This window comes from Procambarus clarkii, chromosome 3, assembly GCF_040958095.1.
Source record: "Procambarus clarkii isolate CNS0578487 chromosome 3, FALCON_Pclarkii_2.0, whole genome shotgun sequence".
In the NCBI taxonomy this organism is placed as follows: domain Eukaryota; kingdom Metazoa; phylum Arthropoda; class Malacostraca; order Decapoda; family Cambaridae; genus Procambarus; species Procambarus clarkii.
Window position 1 is genome coordinate 20,497,271 of NC_091152.1, and position 23,095 is coordinate 20,520,365.

General features: G+C 40.9%; 1 protein-coding gene across 4 annotated transcripts in view; it reads left to right on the plus strand.

Annotated features, from left to right (window-relative positions):
- Positions 1 to 23,095, plus strand: part of LOC123760841 (voltage-dependent calcium channel subunit alpha-2/delta-1) — a 207,204-nt gene that overhangs the window by 122,783 nt on the left and 61,326 nt on the right. The window contains exons 8-13 of one of the 4 annotated variants that reach the window (XM_045746616.2): positions 2,149 to 2,193; positions 6,801 to 6,959; positions 10,559 to 10,659; positions 14,484 to 14,640; positions 16,843 to 16,929; positions 20,104 to 20,181. In XM_045746616.2, the coding sequence (XP_045602572.2) occupies positions 2,149 to 2,193; positions 6,801 to 6,959; positions 10,559 to 10,659; positions 14,484 to 14,640; positions 16,843 to 16,929; positions 20,104 to 20,181 (627 nt within the window). The remainder of the gene's footprint in view (positions 1 to 2,148; positions 2,194 to 6,800; positions 6,960 to 10,558; positions 10,660 to 14,483; positions 14,641 to 16,842; positions 16,930 to 20,103; positions 20,182 to 23,095) is intronic. The other 3 variants (XM_045746617.2, XM_045746618.2, XM_045746619.2) reach the window with 3 other exon arrangements.

The following is a 23,095-nucleotide window of genomic DNA, read 5'->3' on the forward strand; positions in this document are numbered from 1 at the left end:
TATATATATAATATATATATATATTATATATATTAACTCTTTGGTACCTATTTACAGATAGGTGAACAGACATATCAGGTGTACAGAAATGAACTTGGGTCCAATTAATTATGTATTTAAATGTACCGAGTAGTGTGATGAAACCTGGAGTGTGTTTGTATAATAATTGCCAGCAAATTTTTGTTACTGTGCTTGTACTGTACTAGAAATTGTAGAAAAGAGATTGTTTGTTACTTCTCTGGGAAGACTCCCTGCGTAATTCCCTGAGGCTTCCAAACATTTGGTACCACACCACACTGTTGACTCAAGACCATCTACCGAAAAATCAGGACCAAAATCTGGCCCCCTCTCCCCCCCCCTTCCTCCTCTTGCGGCAGTGGGGAGGCAAAGATGACCTCCTAGTTGGCAACACGTGTACACCACCTGTTGGCCGCCTTGATCACCCTGGACCTGGCCAGCTAACTCAATCCACATATACATGTATATTTAAGGAAATTCCTGTTTCAATTCTTCCTCCGTGGTCTGACACTGTCATATTTTTAATCACGTGTTTATTTTTCGTGATTTACACACATGTATCTTCATATATGTATATACATATATATATACATGTACTCACCTAATTGTGCTTATGGGGCATAACCACACAACAACTAGACAACTTGAGGAATGCAGAAGCAATAATTACTCCAAAAGCAAGTAAGCTTTGCTCTGCTAAGACCTAGTGAAAGGATGTCACAGTATTTGGTCAAAAACAGTTCTCTAAAAAGAGACAAGAAAGAAATGACATGCCCACAAAATGGACTTTGAACTGGGGATGAACCAACTGGGTAATGTGAAGTCTTATCCAGACACAGATGGCCCCACATCTGCTGACATTGGCTGACTGTGGAGAGAGAGGAAAGTCATCCTGGTGTCCCAAACTAATTCCAACAGCCAAGAAAATCAGTGACTCAAAAGGTGTCAACTGGTACTTCTGCCAGTGCTGGGGAAGCAGTGGCCTTATTGTCGAGAATTACAGAGCCTTTTGGGTCATTTCATGCCTCATGTCACCTACCTGCATGCCACTGATTCTGTCTCGGTAGACACCTTGTTTGTTGATCCAGTCTCCTTGGTTCCCTGTTCCAAGGCTGTCCTTGGAACAAGACATTTCTCAGATTGTCCACAGTGTCACCAACTGTAGCCAGTCTGAGGTCTGCTTTGGACCCCATGATGTTCATAAATACATGGCTTTGGCAGTCATCTTCTCTAATATGTCTTAGGCTGATATTTGGGCATGGGGGTTTTAGTGTTCTAAGAGGGTGTTGGTGGCCTGATATTTGGTTAATGTTCCTGGGTGCAGTTAGGCATGTATGGCTTTGGGCCATGTTACCTGGCCTGGTTTCACTTTGTCTTAAATGTCTGCTATCTCTCCTCCTTCCTGGTAAGTCCCTTTTTTGTTCTCTGTGGTTAGATTTGTTTCAGGGAGCAACAAGGGGGCTCCCTCCAGAAACCCAGCATTGAAAGTAATGAAATAACAATTTCTGGAGGAGCCTCGGTGGCTCCTTGCCACCCTCCTGTCTCATCAGTTCATTGTGGATTTGTTCATCGGGTTTAGAACTGACTTCAAGAACTAATCCAGTAACCCCAGCAGAAACTTGTCTAGTTCTCTTAAAAGCATCCAGTGTTGCTCCAGCAACATTTCTTGAATTAGTCGGGAGAAAACTGAATAGTCATTGACCTTCGCTGCTTACAATGTGTTCTCTAATTATGCTTAAATAAATCTACACCCACTCCTTTCTTCACCTCCTTACAACTTTCATCCATTCTCTGTCACACAACTAACCCACTCAATCCTCCCACCACTCGTTTTATTTCACTGTTCTCCCTTTTGTACCTAAAACATACATCTCTGCGTTTATAATATTTTCTTCAGTTCGCTCTTGTTCTGATATATGCCAATAACAATAAATGCAGACTATTCCAGTTCTGTAAAAATTTCCGCTCACAGTTACTCCCACTGCTGTTTTTCCCTCTGTCCTTCTCCAGCACAGACAAGAATGCTGGCTGGTAAAAACCTTTTATGAAAATTCTTTAAAATTGTTAAATATATACTTTTATGCACATCAAGTAAAATATATAAAATTTATCATTGTTTTTCCTTTGCAGTTTAACAATACAACTGAGTGGGTCAACAACTGTACATATTGCCAGGTAATCCCTACATGTAGATGTTATTAGTGTATTTATAATTTATTTGTTGACTTGAATATGAACATCAATTCTGCATTGAATGTAATGAAGTCTATTTTTCTGGTAGGTCCCTCAGTAGCTCTTGGACTGCCCACCTAGGTTGATGCTCATATAATTCAAAATCAGATCAGACGTCATTGATTCACAAGTGCCTACTGAAGAAGATCTTTGTTTTTGTTCCCATGCCATATTCTATGCTCAGGCTGCTTCTTTGCTGTTTAGGCTTGCCGCTGTGCTTTACAGCCCTCCTCAGGCTTGGGCGCAATGAAATTTTTGTCCCACTTCTTGGCATGTGGATGGGTTTAGTTTGCCTTGTCTCCAGAGTTGTTGGGTGTTTCAGGGTCGATTTTTTCAAGATTTGGATGATGTTTATAGGTCATCTGCATGGTGGGCTTGATGCTTTAGCTGCAGATGCCTGGGGTTTATTGCATTTATTGGCTTCCTCCTCCTGACAGGGTATTTGTATTCTCTTCTTTGTGGGGAGCAGAGGGTGGTGCAGGAGTCAGTTGGGGTTCTTAGTTTCGACCTTTTGGTTGTCGTGTGTTCCACCCTTGTCACTATGGGAGTAGGTAGCAGCTTGTTGTCAGTCTTGTTTTTCCAGCAATATTCCAACTCTACTTGTGCATTCTGTGGCAGTTTCTGGGCTTTGTTTCTTGTGAGAGTGGCATCTGCACTTCTGGTGGCATCTGCTGCTGCTTTGATGGCTGCTATCCTGCTGCTGGAATTCAAGGTAGTTTTATAATAATATAATTCATTGTGTTGGGGGACATGAAGGCAGAATGTATTCATACACAGTAGACTTATATCGAGGTATCCCCTCCCTCCAAGGTCAAAATTATTGACCCTGCCCAGGATGCAACCCCCACAACAAACTAAGTAACGCCTGAGTACCTACTCACTGCTTGGTGAACAGAAGCATTAGGCGAAAGGAAATGTGCTCAACCATTTCTGCCCTGTCCGGGATTCGAACCCGGAATTCTTGATTGTATGTCAAGAACGAACTCGACTGTACTACCGGGACCCCTTGAAGGGTCTCGGTAAGGGTTTTGTGAGGCTCTCCTGGGCATTTGTTCTCCTGGAATGCTTCTTGGTCTGCTTCCCCCCCTCCCCCCTCCCCTCCTGTATTCTGGTGGTGCTTTGTCTCCCAGTGTGGATTGGGTCAGATTCTAACAAAATGGGGCTCACCTTATTGTAGCTTGTTTCCAGTTCTCTGCATTTGGCTCTGTGAGATTTGCTTGCATGCAGGGTGTGTCACCAGTTCTTGCCAATGATTCCTCACTCTATTGCATTCTGTTCAACAAGATATAGTTAGTGCTTGTCATGCTCTGCCATATATTTTTGCTATCTCTGTTTGTGAGACATTCATGGTGTTGATATTTTCTTTATGTAGAGGTAAGTGGGATTTCTTTCTTCCCATCAGTTTGACATTGTCCCAAATTTTATGTTCTGCTGACTTATGTCAGTGGGGAAGTTCTTCCTTGGTAACCTGTTCTCCTCTGGTTCTGGGTCTTCATGCTCTGTATTCAGACCTGTGTATCTTTTCAGGCTAATGTGTTTGCTGCTGTCTGTTTAATATTCGTTTGGGACCCTTGACATTTTTTTTGCCTTCTGGCATTGGGGTTAGGTTAGGTGCTCTTATCTTTTTTGTCCTGGTTGGAGTGGGCTGTCAACTGATGCTTGTTCCTGTCACTTTTTTTTTTTTTTTTTTGCCTCACAGTGCCTCTTGTCAGCTTTCAGCAAACTTTTCCTTCTACATTGTTTTGGGCCTTTTCGTCTCTGGATGACTCCACCCCTTCTGAGCCTTTTTCGTCTGGCTTGGGTGCATTTTTCATTGTTCCTTTTTGTCAGTGTCTCCCTTCTGGTCTGGTCGCCATTTTTTGGGGTGTCTTCTTGGTGGCTCTTGAGGGGGGGAGGGGCTTGGTCATGCTAGCAGAAAAGGGGGGTTTCCTCTTGTGCTCTGCCTGGTGAGGGTGGTGCACTGTCCCTCTGTTTCATTTAGAATGGACTCGTGGGTTCTTTGTTTTGTTGTTCTCTGTTTCCCTGGTTCATTGTTACAGTGCTGGTTTTCTTGCTTGCCCACTAGATTATTTCATTCATACTCCTGCATCTTTTTGCTGATCTGTCCTGTCTGCCTTTTCCAGCACTGCTTACTTTCATTGCCTTTTGGTCCTGGGCAATTGTTTGGGCTCGTGTTTTTCTGGAGGGAGCCCCGTCGGCTCCCCGGAGCTTATCCAGGCTGATACGCTAATGTCAGATTTTGGCATCAGTCATGTGTATGGAGTTCTGTGGGCCTACCGGGAACCACGAGCCAGAACCTGGCCCCCTCACAGAGGCAAGGGCCTGTGTGACCTTGGGTTGGCAGTTGCAGTTTTGTCTCCGCTTCGCACTGGGGTGTGTGCGACTTCCGCCTCCTGGGTTAGGTCCCTCTTGTTTTCGTCTTTGGGTAGGTAGCTCCGGAGAGCCGACTGGGCTCCACCCAGAAAACCAGCGTTGAATGTAATGAAACTACATTTTCTGGGTGAGTCCTGGAGGCTCTCTGGCATCCCTCCCTCCCTCCAGTCTGCAGTTTTCGCGAAGTTTTGATGTCCAGCCTCAGAACTGAGAGTTGGATAGCCGGTGCGGGGTTCTGGGCCTTCCCCTTCCCCCTCCCAGGGAGGGGGAGCTGCGCAGATGGTGGCGCAGTGACGTGTGATGTCATACTCGTTTGCTCGTTTCTGTTTGGGGAGTTCTATCCACTTGTTTGGCTTTTTGTAACAATTTTCACCAGAATAGGGGTTTGTTTTGGGACCCCTATCTTTCTGGGTGCCTAACCCGGTCGATGCCAGACATAGAATGCTTCCAACCACACGGGGTTTCTATAGGCCATTGCTCCTCATGCCTCTGTGAGGGGGGGCCAGGTTCTGGCTTGTGGTTCCCAGTAGGCCCGCAGAACTCCATACACATGACTGATGCCAAAGTCTGACATTATCATATCAGCCTGGATAAGCTCCGGGAGCCTCTGAGTCTCACCCACAAAATGGCGTTTCATTACATTCAACGCAAGTTTTTTATGTTTCTACTCCCCTCCCTGTACAATCAACCCTTTGTTGTCAATTTTTATTTTGATGATATAGCTCTGGGAGATATAGAGAGGAACCTTATCAGAAATTCAGCTTTAAATGTCATGAAATGCCTCTTTTGGTGGGTTCCTTCTGTATCTCCCAGTTCCACTCTTCCCTTCTTTCTGGTGTGTTTGGGGAGCTTTACTTAGGCTGTTTATGAGAGACTGAGGGAGAGAGGGAAGGGGTAGCAGCCTAGAGCCCTTGATTCACTAGGGCTGCCATCTGGTTGCAAGGTGATCTAACTAGCAGTTAGACCTAGGCAACAAGTGTGTGTACTTAGTTCAACTCAGGGTTGCAAATGATATATCTTGCTTGTTTTGGTGCTGTTTGGGAGGTTTCCCTTTGGTAATGTGGTGATCTTGTATCCCCACTTCACGATGCCTCTCTTGAGAGGACCAGGTTCTGACCTAGGCTCTGGTAGATGCTCATGATTAATTAGAGCCTGACGAGGGACCAGGATTTGGAAGACTTCAGGTGGGTAGCTCGGGTAGCTACAGAGAGGACCCACCAGAGAGACGCATTTCCCTATAGTTTGCGTTGGCTATTTGGATTATATGTGTTAAAAATAAATTAAATGTGTTTTGTTTTTAACGTACACGATTGTTTTAATCCTTGGCTTTGGAAATACTGTATTCTTGAATGGCAAGCTTTGTCACTGCTGCCTCATCTTCAGCAAGAATATTATGACTCGACCTATGTAAGCATTTTTTTATAAATAAAGACAAAATAAAGTAAATAATTAATCTATTCATGTCAAAACAAGAAATACCTTTCATATCTGTGCTTTATGTATGGGCAGAGTGATATTGGTCTTTATGGTTGTGACTTATGGCTTCCTGTTGTTGGGGTAATGAAGCCTGTCAGTGTTATTGAGGCTTTTCTGAGACAATGACTAACCTTTTGCAGGATGCAATCCAATACAGTTGACTATCTCCCAGGTGTGTATTTACTACTAGGTGAACAGAAACATCAGGTGCATAAATATGCACAAGAGTCTTGAGCCTAGAACCAATCACTGCGTTACCCAAAATGATAACCATTTTGGTGAAGCTTAGAGGGCCATGTTGTAAGCCGGAGTGGCTGACACATGCGACTCAACTGATTGAGCCCGAGTCCTATTTCCCTGCTGGGTGAGATATTTGTGCACATTTCCCTTCACCAAATGCTTCTTTTTACCTAGCAATAAATAGTTACCCAGCAGTTAGTCGACTGTTGAGGTTTTCATCCTGGGAAACGTCATTGATGTAGGGGAAACTCAATAAGACTAACAAGTTGCATGTCCCTGACAATGGGAAATAAATTAGACGTGTAAAACAGTGTCACTTATATTTGTACTGTATAAATATAATGCAGTATGCATATTTATCAGTTACCAACTTTATGTGTTGAGGTTCAGTATATGCTAAAGTTGATAACAAAAGGAAAATATGTATCTAGAGCAAAGATAAAAACTAATTTTCTTTACAGATCAATAAGACAACAGACAATCAAGAGTGTACCCAGCCTTTAGTGCAGGCCAGCACCAGCAATAAGAAACTCTTGTTCCGAGCCATTGATGATCTCTTGGATGGAGGGATGGCCAGCTATTCCAATGCACTCGCTTTTGCATTTAATGCTTTTAAACAGGTACATCATGATCAAATAGTTTGTGTTACTCTTAAGAACATCAACATATAAGATGACCAGACCACACACCAGAAGATGAGGTGATGATGATGTTTCGGTCTGTACTGGACCATTATACCATTAATACTGGACTTAGTAGTACTGGACCATTAGTACTGAACCATTACTACTGAACCATTACTATACCTACAATTTTCTCTCATCTTTTATCTTTTTTCTTGCTATGTAACTGTTATCATTTTTAAAAATTTTGCTAGTATTTACCTACTTAAAATTTTCTTAGATTAAGGACCTGCCCGAAATGCTGCGCGTACTAGTGGCTTTACAAGAATGTAATTACTGTACTATGCTATGTATCCTCACAATCCCAATGTACCTTCTTGTATATATATAAATAAATAAATAAATTAAATAAATAACAAATAAATTATCAAGTTGATTATCACAATTGACTTGATAATGGTCCAGGATGGCGTCATTGTCTCCTCATCTTCTGGTGTGTGATTTGATCATCATATCTTCAGCCAACTGCTAGTGTGACTCATCATCTGCATCAACATATAAATCCATTATTCAACTGAGGTATAAAAGGAGACCTATGGTGAGATGAAAAAAATATAGGAGCAGTTTCTGGATATATAAAAATTGGTAGACTTATTGGGACTTCTCTAGGCTAATGGGTAACCTTTCCCAGGATACAGACTGTAACAGTTGCCTAGCTTCCAGGTACCTATTTACTCTAGGTGGACAGAGGCACTAGATATAAGGAAATTGTGCCCAAATGTCTTGGACGGCCTGAAAATTGAACTGGGTATCAAGTTGGTTGCGAGCCAACAGTTCTACCCACTGTATCAGGATACCAACCAGTGTTGGTATAATATACAGTCCAACCAGGTCCAATTCTTACAATGGCACTGAACGAGGGTGACAGCACTGAAGGAAGGGAAAGACACAATGACATAAACCTACACAAATGAAACTAAGCCCGTTTACTAACCAAGACCCTGAAACACACTTGTGGTGTAAAGGAATCCAGCTCATACTATGACATTGTTGGGATAAGAATCTATTTAGACCAATAAACCCCCCTAGAATAGGCACAAGACATCATAGTCAAAGGTGCAATCAAGAATCCACTTCTGGAAGCTTCATGTCACTGAGTTTCTCTTCCTCCTCCTTGTCCTCCCGCGAGGAAGAATGCCCCAGAGTGTAGGCAAAATTCCCTCCAGATGCTTGTGAACCTATTGTAAGTGAGGAGATTTTACCCAGAGAACTCTGTGAACCGAACCCTGGGACTCTGAGCCCCCCCAGGGACACTCCAAAAAAGTAAAGGGGATATGGAGGAGGATAGAAGGCCCTGCTACTTCTATCAATGACCTGGACAAGGTAACCCTTGCCTGCATTCCCTTCATTAGAGCCATCATAGCCTCGGTCTTGCATCACTCTGAGATCCGAACCAACAGAGTATGCTGGAAAACTGAGTGATCAGAAGTCGAGAGACCCAGCCATATGCCTGTTGCAGAAGCCACCTGAATGCAGACAATAATGTGGCTGAAGATGAAGAGCAATATCGGTCCATCCTGGATATGATATTGCTCCAAGATGGACTGAAATGCCATAAATTCTTAATTTGAGATCTTTGGGTTGTATGTCTAGGCTCCTGAAGGTGAAGAAGTGAGCTTAACATGTGTTTCTAACTAACCTCTCCACTTCCTCACAAAACAGCACAAGTTCAATGGCTTCATTACTTTGGTCTGCAAGTGGCTGCAAAGATGGAACTGTGGTCCCAATTCTATAAAGCAGTTAGTGCCCAGTAAGCCACCGACCACAAGGGAGGCTCAACTAAAACAGAAGCTCAATTGGAACAAACATAACAAATCCGAGGGTGAAAGGACTCCTGTACCTAACAGGCAGAATGATAGAGACAGCAAGAATGACCATTGTTGGCCAGGAGCACCAACTTACAATTATTAAAACTGCAAACAGTGGCATCAGGCCTGCAGAAAGGTGAAGTCATGCCTAACCACCAAAAAAAAGGGATCTGAGGAGGGTAAATTGGCTGCCCTAAGGGTCAGTGGACGAGCAGTTAAGCCAGGCTCAGGAAACATGTCTGGGGAAACAGCACCAATACCTCCCCAATCTTAATAGCCACTCAGTGAGAAAAGGCACAAGCCACCAGGGTCCAGGATAGCCATGTATGTGACTGAGCATACCCTCTCTATCAGCATCAGGGTGTCAGCATAAAGGAACAGCCAGACACAAGAAACACACTGGCACAGCTAGAAACCGACACTTCCCCCATCAACAGGTCCCACAGAAGGATGTAAGCCAATGACCAATAACCTGGAAGTGGGATGCCTTTAGAGGAGACAGCCAGACTCTTCAGGGAGGAAAACTCTGAAGGGACAAGGTAAAGACAAGCCAGCCACCAGGGAGAGTAACCCTGACACCATAGCCAGGTTGAAATGTCAACACAGGGCACATGCAAGGTGGGAGGAACAGGCTACGCATGCAAAGTAATATACTGAACAATAATATGCAGTGAACCTGCAAAGATTTAGTTGTTCCAGGGATAGCTCACATCACTTACCTTAAAGTTAAAACTGACAGTGACCTCCAACAGGTCACACCAATGCTTGCTGGTTGGCTGAGACCCCTGGGTTTCCAGGGCTGATATCTATAATAAATAAATACTAAATAACTGTTTATTCAGGTAAGGTACATACAAGAGATTTTCCAAAATTTGATGAATTTATAGATAGAGCTAGTACATACAATGCCTAAAGCCACTATTACGCAAAGCGTTTCGGGCAGGAAAAACATTAATGACTAAAACTTAATACTAATTGAGTATAAAGAATAAAATGTGTTGAGAACAAATCAAAATAAAGACAAAAAAAGGGGGGAACATGACTGAAAAAGCAGCACAAATAACAATTAGGTCGACAAACAGCGTTGTTTTTAAAAAAACAGACACGGGTTGACAATAGAGGGGTAAGGTAGGTTACAGGGAATTTATTAGGTAGTGTTTCGTTTCTACCTTAAACTGGTTGAGAGAGGATCAAGTGGTGGGTGAGTGTGTGTGTAGGTGGTGTTTTTGCCATTTTAATAATAAAGTATAAATTTAAATTTTGTGCATCACTCATGCTGTGAGTGAACATACCATCATAGCGGCATGTACAACCCTGCAATAGGAAGAAAATCTGCTGGGTTGTTCGTGTTCTTTTTCATTTTTATTAGTTACCTTTCTGAGTGTGTGGGCACATACTAAAGGTATCTATATTACAGTTATGGTAGCTGTGTGTGTACATATTATAAACCTTACAGGCCTAGTGTTATAAGTAAGGGTTAAATTCCTAGAATACTGGTAAAGATGATATCTGGTAATTTTTCCCCTAAGCATTATGGTATCGTTCAAAAATGCTAATGTTACCTTTATTGTAGTTATTTGTGTGTATATACAATATCTTTATTCTTCTTGTGTATTTTTGCTTCATTATAAACAGGTTGTATTAAATATCGTAATTCTTATGAGTATGACACACATTTATGTCTTGAAGTATTATTAATGGCAGTGTTGATATGTGTTTATTCTTCAGTTTGAAGGTACGCGGAAAGAAGGAGAAGGTGCCAACTGCCACAAGACAATCATGCTTTTCAGTGATGGAGGAACAGAGTGGCCAGAGGAAGTATTTAACAAGTCAGTGAACAGTTGCCTAAAATATTGTGTTTTAGAATTTCACTTTTCATGTGTACATATTGAATTCATTGCATTTACAGGACAGTTATAGAGGCACGTGCATATTATTATTCATGCCAAATTAGCATTCTCAGCAACAGTGTATTGTACCATAACATACTTACTAGTAACCCTCCCCTAACTGTGCACCTAAATTAACAAAATTTCCTGGTACGCATAAAATCCTAGCATTGAATGTAATGAAATCCACCCCCCCCCCCCCACCCCCTCATAAAGGCACAGGTAGCAGATGGCAATCCACCATCTCACCACAAGAAGCCTTCAGACAGTTAGCACAGCTTTACAAACAACTGGAGGATTCACAGAAAATGAAGCCTTGAAACCACCAAACAACTCTGCAAGTAATTCACATAGAAAAAGGGATTCATTCAAACTAAATCAGTACTTGATGACCTAACCACGCATTAATAATAAATAAATATAAATAAATGTTTATTCAGGTAAGGTACATACATACAAGAGATTTTTACAAAAATTTATAGGTTTATAGATAGAGCTAGTACATACAATGCCTAAAGCCACTATTATGCAAAGTGTTTCGGGCAGGAAAAACATTAAAGACTAAAACTTAATACTAAAACTTAATACTAAAATACATTAGAAGATGAGGAGACGACAACATTTCAGTCTGTCCTGGACCATTATCAAATTAACTTGATAATGGTCCAGGACATCGTCATCTTCTCATCTTCTGGTGTGTGGTTTGGTCATATCTTCAGCCATGTTATTGTGACTCATCGTCTGCATAGCTCAGTACTTGTTATTACTTAGTACTGCCACCAGGTATCCAGGCCCCAGCCCTTGGTCACCTCGGTACCTTACATCTGGAGCTAAAGAACAACCCCACAATGAAATGATTTCTCCCACCCTCTCAACCTGTATGGCAACAGTAACAGAACTGAGATGCCGAGGTGATTGAGTGCTGGGGCAGGGCCGCCTGGTGGCAGAAATCAGTACTAATGAGTTTCAAACTAGTTTGAGTGAATCACTTGTTCTGTGTGAATTGTCCGAGGAGTTCTTTTATAACTCTCATTTGAAAATAAGAAACAAAAAAGGATTGTTTCTCGTTTGGAAACGAGATTATATTTTCTGTGAACCCTTCAATTGTCGGTAAAACTGAAGAGACTCTCTGGTGGCTTCTTCTGGTAGGGTGGTGGATTGTCACTCGCTCCCTGTGCCTCTGTGAGGGGGCGAGGTTCTGGCTCTGGTCCCCAGCTAGCCAAACAGAACTTCCATGACTGATGTGATCCTTTAGTATGTAGCAATCTCAGCAAGAGATAGCTTCAAGAAGCCAGTGGGAATAGGGGGAGGGGGGAACTCTCCGGAAAAAATCCTCTATATATCTTAAAACATTCCTTTCTGATGTTGAAAAAATGCAAAAAATCTAATCATTTGATTTCACAATAATGATGTTAAGGAATGATGTCATATTCCGAGGTAAAATTTTCAAATTAACTCTTTGCAGTAGATTTCTCCTATTTACCAATGTCTTCCAGGTCAATAAAAATCCTTTAAATTTTGCATGGTGTCAATGGTTCTTAGCATGGGCATCAGTACATAGATGGTGATATTTGTGACATGATTCCCATCTTTTTACTAAGGCCCAGGAGGGAAACCTAAGACTGTTAGGAATTTTTCCAATTTGGCAAACCACGGCAAAAGGGCTGTAGTGTCGAATGATGTATATATATAGAGACTTTTGGACTTTTGAATATTGCAGAGCACTTCTAGTCTCCCAGGCGATAGGTGCATTGTCAGTCACCACCTGTCACCTTGAGGGTAACAGAAGCAAATTAAGGGTTAAGAGACCTGTGTTGGTACAGTCACTTTTCTGGGGGGGAAACCCCTAGTGGCTCCCTGAAGCTGCTACATTGATACAGTACCATACTAATAGGTGCCATCAGTCACAGAGTTCTTATTGGTCTACCGGGGACCACAAGCCAGAACCTGGCTTCCTCAGGGAGTTTCAGGGAATTGGTGGTACTATGAAAACCTCATTTCTGCCACCACCTTAGGAAGGCACCCTGAAAGTCAATGAAACAAAACAGACATTTGCTTAGTTAGAACTGAGACTACAGCCTCAAAACCATGAACCCATCCCCCCCTCCCCCAACAATATAAACAATAATTGAAAATTTGTGAAACTATCACGTGCTAGTTTGTCCCACCTCCCTTCCGTTTGAGGGGAGGAGGGAGGCTGGCTGGGTCAACCAGCCTCCCTCCTGGGAGGTGGCCTCCTGGGTCAGCCAGCCAGCCAGTGGCTAATGATGTATTCAGGTTCTCCACCAGTTCCTATACTGATGTGTCTGGTGTCTGGTTACCCGCCCAAGTTGCTCTGACTCCAGTCTCCCGTTTTCCCTAAGTGGTGTCTGCCTTTGAGGCTGTTCTTGTTCACATTTGTGTAGCGTGAACCAGAAGATTAGTGTGCATGGAGTGCATGTGCTCAGGGTTCCCTTCCCTGGATGCTCCTGAAGTGGTACCGCTAGCACTGTCTGGCTTATCTTCCCTGGTTTGTTTAGGATACACTCCCTTATGGAGTCTTCTCGCTTGTGGTGGTCCTTGCCCTTAAGATAAGCTGGTTGTCTTGGATTGTCTCTTTCCATGGATCGGGAGTGTTTATTGCTTGTGGGGAGCACTTGGGTCTGTGTAGACCTACCCAGCGTGCAGAGGTGGGCCTTCAGCTTCATAGAAGGTTGTAACAGAACCCATGAGCACCACACCAGAAATAAATACAGTTTTGATATTCCTAGAGTACGACTTAATCAAACCAGAAATGCTCTACAAATCAAGGGGCCCAGAATGTGGAATGACCTTCCCAACCATGTTAAAGACAGTACCTCTCTCAACCAGTTTAAGTTAAAAACGAAGCTATACCTAATAAATTCCCTGTAACCTACCTTACCCCTCTATGGTCAACCCATGTATGTTTTTTGTTTTTTTTTTGTTTTTCAAATCAACGCTGTTTTAATGTAATTTTCTGTAATAATTTGTAATTGTATTTGTGCTGTTTTTTCAACAATGTTCCCCCCTCTTTTACCCCTATTTTTATTTGTACTCAACGCATTTTTTTCTTTTTACCCATTAGTTTTAAGCTTTAGTCAGTAGTGTTTTTTCCTGCCCGAAACGCTTTGCGTAATAGTGGCTTTAGGCATTGTATATACTAGCTCTATCTATAAAGCCAACAAACTTCGTAAAATCTCTTTATGTATGTACCTTTGCCTAAATAAAAATTATTATTATTATTATTCAACTTACATGTCTGGTTGGTGCTGGGATTCTCCCTAGTTGCTCATTCTCCATTGTTAGATGCTAGGACGGGGGGGGGGGGTTCTGGGCTTCCATTTCTGTCCCTTTTTGGGGGGTTTTCCTTATTTTTCCCCTTTTCTGCCTGGGGGCTTTTCTGCTTTGCTTTATTAGGTTTGTACTAGGGTTTGGTGTCTCTTGTTGCTCCCTAGAGCACAACCTAGTTAATCAGATATATCCTTTGAAGATGTTTATCAAGTTCTCTTTTGAATACCACGAGGCCAGCCAGTTTTGCACCAAATGTTGAAAAGTGTTGAAAAGTCTTGGGCCTTTGATGTCTATTGCACTCTCAGCATGCCTATTGCACCTCTTCCTTTCACTATGGCTATTTTGCACAGCTTGCCGTGCATTGTTGACAAGTTTTATATCATGACAAGTTTTAATACATAGTATACCGGGTAATTTTAAAGGTGTTGTTTACATAATTTTTTGTAATTGCATATTATTGTTTCTTACAACAGATTCCTGGCAGATAACTATACCAAATCAGTACGAGTCTTCACATATGCTGTTGGTCCCCACCCAATCCCAACAGCAGTTCTAAAACAGATGGCTTGCTCTACAGGAGGGAAATATTCTGTCATTACTACCAGAAGCAGTGTCAGAACTAAAATACAGGTAGGCATTTGGACTCATGTGGTGTCTTCATTCATACAATTCTGCCTAGCTGTATCTTTTGGCTGGGCAGTGAAAACCCATCTATCAGGATAGATGGGCAATCCTGCCCATCTGTCTTGGGTGTTGACTTCTGTCAGTCTGTTTCTCCCATCTCCATTCTTCCTCTTCCTCCCTCCCTCTCTCTTCTGAATTGCCTACCTCCATCCTTCTACCTTTCTCAAGTTTTTCTGTAGGGGCTGAATGGTAGCTTCCTGTAGCTAGCCACACTGAGAAAACTCCACATCTATAAGTCACATTGGGTATTGTGAATCCTCAAAAACCTACCAGAGACCAGCGGTCAGAACCTGGCCTCCCCCCCCCCCCCCCCACTCACATGCACAGGGAGCAAGGGATTCATGATTACGTGAATCCTCTGCCCCTTACATCCAAAGATGTAAGGGGCAAAAGCTTCTCAGCCATACACTGGAGTACAAGCTATCAAAACCTGTCCTTTCCTTTCTTACTTGCAGTATATGTACATTACTTTAAATCAGAAATACAGGACAATTGAAAATTATAAAGAACCACCTCAAACATGAGAGTAAATATTCGGGGCTCGTACCATATTTTGAATTGGCAAAATATGGATGTGGGGCTGACCTCATTATAGCTCAGCTTTCAGTTCTTAGGGTTTGGCTTTGTGGGGTTCACTTGCAGGGTATATCGTGTGAGCTTGCAGAATATTTCTCCTTGTGTTCGGTCCTCTTCAGCAGGCTGGACGATGATTGTTCTGACATGCTGAAGTTTTGTGAGCTGTGTAGTCATTCCACAGTTGCCCCCTCACTTCAGGATGGAGGCCGTGGATGCCTTTGTTTTTCATCCTGTACTCGGTTCATGGTGGCCATTTTTTCCGGACCTGGGTGTTGGTGGAATTTGTCTCTCTTCCCTTTACCCTTTGGCTGCGCATCTGAACAGTGGCTAATTATGGCCAAAGTGCATATCCCAACACATGATGTATTCAGTACAGCATAACATTTTAAAACTCCCGTGGGTACAAGGGGGTCACATTGGCTTTCTCAGGCCTCCAGTAAATGGACTCCATTTTGAAAAAAAGTCATGGACAACACTCCTTGGTGTGAAGGCCTCAGTACTGAGTGAGCAACCAAGGGTGGCACTTGCAGCAGTTTCTAGCAGCACAACTGTTCAGCTCGTGTTCACTGCAGCACTTAAAAATGTGATTTCTGATGTTTTTATCAGCACTTAAAAGGTAAACTGTCTTATTTTTTGTTTACAACTTTGTTTCCTTAGTTTGAACCTGTGTTCTCGTGTCTTGAAGTTGCAGTGTTCAAAATTTTTTCTTTGTCAATTATATTGATTCCTGTTACTAATTTAAAAGTAGTGAGCGTATCACTTTAATTCTTCTATCTTCTAGTTTCAAATGTTGTCCAAGCAGTTGTTTGTTTTGGGGGTGCACTACCTTTCTGAAGGGTTTTCTTTTAGTAATGTGGTAATCTTCTATCACCACTCCCCTATGCCACTATGGGGGAAGCCAGATTTGGGTCTTGGTCTCTGGTAGGTTCTTGTGATTCATTAGATCCTGCTATATTACTTGGTGGGTTTGGAGAACTCATATGGGTAGCTCTAGAAGATATATATAGGGCACCCTCCAGAAAAAAAACATTTCATTACATTCATTGCTGGATATTTCACATTCATTCACTTTAACATTCATTACAAAATGTTATTAGTGGCTGCAGTACACATTTTATGAAATTGTGTATCTTTGTGCAGCCTATTTTTCACTGAAAGAATGGAAGTCTGTGCAATAACCACAACAAACAATTTTTGTTTGCTGTAAGTTAATGTTTCCATTGTTGACTTATTGTTGTTTGACATGTGAATGCTCAGTCTCATTTTAGTGCTGGCATTATCATCATTGGGTATCTACATCATTCCTTAGCTTTACACACACATGCTTCTTGTCCGACTTTGGTTATTTTGAATTACATCAAATATCATGCATATCTTTATATCCTACACAACTTTGACAAGACAAATGGAGGGGGAGGACCTTCAATAAGCTGCCGGCTTCCTGTCCTCATTGAGGTCACTAGTGTTAGTGGCTCTCAGGTAAAACTCAGATAAATTCCTATATAATATCCTGTGCATTTAACATTTAATAATGAATTGAAATTACCATTGTTTAATGAGATTTCGTTTCAGGAATCGTACACAAGCTTACTCTCTCCCGCGCAACCCCTGAAGGGAGTTCACACTGACCAATACACAACTGCGTACACAAGTGCTGTGGTAATTGAGACGGAATCCTGTACAGTACTGGCGTCTATCCCAAACACCTTCTGATAACTATTTGGTCTTGTCTCCACTCTGTCCAGGTGTTGTTATGTATCTGGCAACTGAAGGAACTTTCCTCTACTTAATCAATTATAGCATAATGATCTATTTGCTGTGGAAAAAATATATATTTATTGCTAATGAGAGCTTGAGGATTAATTATTACAAACTATTTTATCATATGCAAGTAAAAAGTCAAATATATTTTACTATGAATACTTTTCATATATTTGTATTGAAGTAAAAAAATCTTTCAGTTGTTAGATTTAAACTTTTCTGCCGAATTTTTAGCTGTGTGGTTTTTGGACTCACAGCTTCCACCTACTCTCTGCAAAGCTGTCTTTGCTATAATTCAGTCAAATCTAATTATGCCAGATTAAAGCTATAGCTGGAAAGACGTAAGACTAGGTACAGTAATTCATGACCAGATGGCTACAGAGAGCTGGTTTGTTGATGTGGTGTGGTGACTTTTTTCTCTCTATTAATAAAGTGTATATTTTTCTTCTTTAGAGCAAACATTGGTGGAGGACCCTCTTTCATCCATCAAAATTGTAAATGTTCTTCAAACACCCATGAGTTGACAGATTCTCAAAGTAACTCAAAGTAACTGCTCATCTTCTTTGCTAAGCAATGCTGTCATTCCTCGGTAGTGCATCCTCTTTGAAGTGTTTCAGAATTTTTGTCTTAATGTCGTTGATTTTTACATACTGTTTTTTAAATGACCCAAATTAGAATTATTTTGTTTAGAATTTTGCATTAATGTAAAACAACACTTACGAGGTTAAATATAGCAAAGTCAAATGACTGCATGTACATCGCTAATTTTCATAGTTAATAGTTATTCGGTACCATAATTAGAGTATTGCTCTTTCTCTTGTGTTGTGAAGTCATTGAAAACTGTACCATTTCTTTGGTATCTGCCAACTCAGTTATCTGAGTATCTTGAGTATGTTTCAGTTCTAGCGTATATTTATACTTTTTCCTGTATCACATACAGTATCCCTGTTTTTTGCTCTCTTTTTTTAATGGGGTATTCAGTAAATGTTTGTGTTTTAAGGCTTGAAGTAAATGTGCATATTTTCCCATTTACATTTACGTTATACTGTAGTCTTATTCGTATTTCTGGTTTGTTTACATTTGCGTTTATTTCCGTTTCTTACTTTACCTTCTTGGCTCAGTTCTTATCTTTGGCATACTTTCTTTTAACAGATGACTTCACTGCCTAACTTCTGCTTTCACAATTAAAGGTACTGAATATTTTGAGTTGTCCACGGTATATGACCAGCTGGTGTAGGGCTGTCAGATGAGTTAATGTAGTTTTATTTTTTATTTTTAGTCTAGTATCTGAATAGTACACCTCCTTGTACACATTTAGTCACATCATAACTGGCGTAAAAGAAGATGAAAAGTTTTGCTCTGTCAATTATTATAGCGTATTGCCATGGTAATATGAACACATGCTTCTAAATGTTGGAATAAACCTCCCCAAATAATCAAGTATCATGTAACTGCAAAAGGAGTTTCATGATTGGGGGAGAATTTGATGATTATAGGTCTATAATTGCCTGCAATATATTTGCTGTGAGACTCACGGCAGGTAATGTTTGTGTGGTATAAAACCGGTTGTTTAAACCATGATCTTATCAATGTCAAGTGCCCATGAACGTGACATTTCACATTTCATCTATGGTCACATTGTGGATCTTTTTAATGTAGTTGAAATCTGAGGCATATTGCTAGTAATATATATGTGTATCTTGTGTGCATAGCATCATTGCACACTATTAGTAAGAAAATGCCAAAGCTGCACTACATCATGCCTGGGGATCAAATTTTGCAACGTATTGAGAAGGGTAGTGAAGTGGCAGTGTTGTTTCTCACTTGGTTTCTTCAGTACTGTAATTGTGACTCGAGATGCAAGAAAGAGTTCGCTGGTAATACTTGTATAGTCCATGTGCTAGTAATTGTTAATTTTGCCCATGCACGGGATCTGATTCATACAAAATGTTAGCTGCATAATGTTACCTAATTTACAACCTAGTCTTTATGTTGTTAAACAGAATATGTGAACTTATCTGAAGAGTCAAATATTAAAATGAACATTCATCACAGAAAGTATTAGGCCCAACTGATTTAAGACTTGCATGAATTATATGTTTTGGAGCCTACATGGATGAGTCACATTTTCATCAGTTCCAGTCAAGTATTTACATCTGGGTGAAGGGAGAATTACAGGAAGCATTGTGAACTGGTAACTTGTGACAGGCAGCATAACACAGCAGTTGCAATGTCATGTCGTGGATTACTGTACATTCTGTTTTATGTAGTGATAAGAATAATATTATATTCAATCAGTTTTTATTTGTTGCCAAATTAAATGTTCTATGTGAGAAGACATTTCGTTATATTTTGAGTGAAACCAAGTATATATAGACCCATTTTATCTAATAAAAAAAGTGAAATCCCTAAAGTGCCACCCCACTTCCCCTTTGAATGCCTCCCGCATAGAATCTAGACATGCATGCAGCCAAATGCCTCTGAAATCTTATGAATGGAGCTGAAAAAAAGTCATCCACTGCCAAGTAATGGACATGAGCTAAAAGAAAAGCTTCATAATTATTAGACTGCAACAAAAAGTCAAATTGATGAGAGTATAGGCATTGCATGGTGCCATTGGACATGCTATTTGCAAATGTTACAGTACTGTGTGTATACTGTAGTGCATTTCCTTATGGCTACATCTTAACTCTTTAAATTTAAGTTGTGGACAATCAGAGGTGTTCATTTTATTATGGTAGAGCGCTGTATAATTTACACTTGTCTTTTCCTCAAGTCTTCATAATCAATGTGCAGATGCTTCTCAGTCATAACACTTTTGAGCTAACAATCTTTGCTCTGCCCACAAATATACTGTTTAGATGCACATTTTAAACATTTTTGAGACCCCTTTTTTCTTGGGATCTGGTATCTCTCATTGCTCACCTAATTCACTTTTTCTTAGGGAGAGGAACTGAGGGACTTTGATGCCTGGCATGATTCTGTTGCTGAATGACAACTTTTGAAGCAGCTATATAGGCTTCTGGTGTTTTCTGTCCATGAATTGCACATTAAGCCCAACACTTTTTATAGGACTATTTGCAAGTGCTAGCAAGACCTCAGGCCCTCCCTCTAGCAGAGTCAATGGTAACGTTCTACCAAGAGCAAGTGGTAAGATATTTTCCGGGCTTCAGCTGTGCATTATCTCAGCCAATAGAAGTCCTGTATTTAGTTGGTGTTCAAAGACATTGGGAAAAATTAGGAGACTTTCCAAAATATATATATAAAGCTGACTATAAATCAGGTAAGATAAGCCTAATCATGCAAGAATTTAATTCAAAATGGATGACATGTAAAGATTTACAATGTGCTTAGGTAAATAGTTGTCCTTGATTTTTCCTTGCCATGCATTTTCAAATAATCCAATGCTTGCTTTCATCATTAGTCGCAAGTTACTGGTGATTTTTGTTTTTAAAACTGTTTTGCTATTCTTTTGTAATTCAGTGAACTAACCACTAATCACATGAGACATGCTAAAGCTGGATCACCCCAAATACTGAAGTGTTTTGCAGTGAGAAGTAATTGGGGAAAGCAACCGAACTCATAATACTGATTGCCATGACAATTGTCTGTATATGCCAAATAATGCTGAGAATATATAAATTCTTGCTATGCTGTATGGTCATACAGGTACTAAACATTAGCATTTGGGCTCTAAGTCAACATTAGAAAACAGTGATGAGCTGGAGTTTTTGCTGATGTAATAGGACATAAGGTATTAAGAATCTGGTACTGTACTTTTTCAATTTTTTTACCTAAATTATTATTTAATTATTTCTTTCTGTTCTCTGTCATTTTGATTTCAACTTTTTACCATTATTCAATGTTGAGTTCTTGAATTGGAAGGAAATGAACTGATACAAAATTCTCGAAGATATTTAACATTTTAATTATTTGCAAACGTGCATTTATACTTTATGTACAGACAATGAAAGATAAGAATATTAAAACTGTTCTAATATTTGATTTAATATAGAAATTAACAGGAATAAATTACAATCAGTGTATGAAATAACAACGTATCTAAATTAGTGATTTCATGAAAAGTCTTGACAAATAGGATTAATTAGATTGCAAATGAAAGAGCACTCAGGTCTAAGGAGGACAAAGTTTGGTTGGCAAACAATGCAGTGATTGTCAGGACGGTGTGAAGATGTAAACATGTAATGTAGATCTAATTATCATTAGATTTGAGGAATCCCTCCAAGAGAAGTGGTAAGGGAAGATAGAGGATAAAGGAAATTATTTTGGGGTAGGGACTGGCCTAATTGTACAAATGCATGCATCTGTGTATGTGTGTGAGTGTGTGTCTCACTTTGTTGTATGCGGGTAGGGACTGGTCTAATTGTACAAATGCATGCATCTGTGTATGTGTGTGAGTGTGTGTCTCACTTTGTTGTATGCGGGTAGGGACTGGCCTAATTGTACAAATGCATGCATCTGTGTATGTGTGTGTGTGTGTGTGTCTCACTTTGTTGTATGCGAGTTCATTTAAGTGTGGTTATAGTGATGGAGCTCTTAATTCCTGGGCCCTGCCTCATTAACTGACCAGTGTGCTACCTTCCAAATCCAGATGATTTTTTTTTTCCTACTGACATTTGAGTTAGCATAATAGTGTGTATTGAGTTAGCCTCCATTACATCCTTGTGTACTCTACTTTACCACCCGTACAGTGAAGATTATATTGTTTTGTCTCCATGGTTCATTTGGGTGTTCATACTATCCTTTTGTTTCCCCTCATCCTGCGTCGACCCCTTGCAAAATGTCTACCGTTATCTACAGTATCATCCAGGAACTATATCAACTCTTATACAAGAAAAAGTTGAGAGGCTCCGGACCAAAAACACAACAAGCATTTCATGTTAGAGGTGATCTCATTGAGACCTTTAAAACGTGCATACTAAATGAATTGTAAGACATCCACACCACTTTTAAAACAGTTCAATGCTATTCACACAAGGAGCAACAGCCTGAAGCTCAACAAAACTACAATGTGGGATAGACAACAGGAGATGTTTTTTTTTACCCATTAAGTAATAAACCAATGGGTATAAAAGGGTAAAAATCCCAGGCAAGATCAGAAGGCCCAACTGCTTCCACCGTTGATGTGGATGGAACGAACCCCAAAGAAGGATGAGCTACACCGAGCACTAAATCCTGATCCAACTCCAAAATCCTCAGATGCTTGGGAGCTGTAACCAAGGGGGAAGACCAGAAGTGGGATAAACCATACCTGCAGGAAAAAGGAAGAGAGGGGTGCAGACTGAATTCAGGTGAAGGTCACCAACACCTCCAATTCTGGATCCCTGTGCACCATAGGGGCCAACTCATGGACATCCAGTCAATCAATATGCATGAATGCCTAACCTGAGCAAACCTAGCTTGTGGCTGCTGTTTATAAAAACTTTCAATTGGGAAGTGGAATCTATAAGTGCAGACACCCAGTGAGAACAAACCTCACAGGGCTCAGGGTTGCATGTACTGAATCTCTAACCCAGTAAGCAGCATGGCATGAGTAGAAAGAATGATCATCGTCTGGTAGCAAAGATGATGAGCACTCATCAAACTTGCACCAGCAGTGGTGGGCTTGATGGGCTAAATCTATAATGGACCACACCAGAGATCCTCAGGGGATTCCCAGGCCCTGAATATGGCTACCAAAGCAGCAACCCCCAGGCACTGGTACCTCTTGCCAGAAGACCAGTCACCAAATTACAGCCAAAACAATATGGCTACAAATGACAACCATAGTGTGCCATATAAACAAGCATGTGAATATAGTGTACCCCAGCACAACCAAAGAGTGTCTCCTGTCAAGGGCCCAAGCAGAAAAATTTAAAATTCATGATTAGCCCAAGGCAAGAGGTTCTCCACCCTGGTGGCCTGGCCTCTCTGGGGCGAGCTGTCAGCAAACCAGAGAGGATAACTGATGTGCAAGGGAACCCAGGGAAGAAAATCCTGAGCTCGTGCACCCTAAAAGGCAAGAAGAGCTAAGCTTATAAAACAAGCCAGATCGAAAGCATGC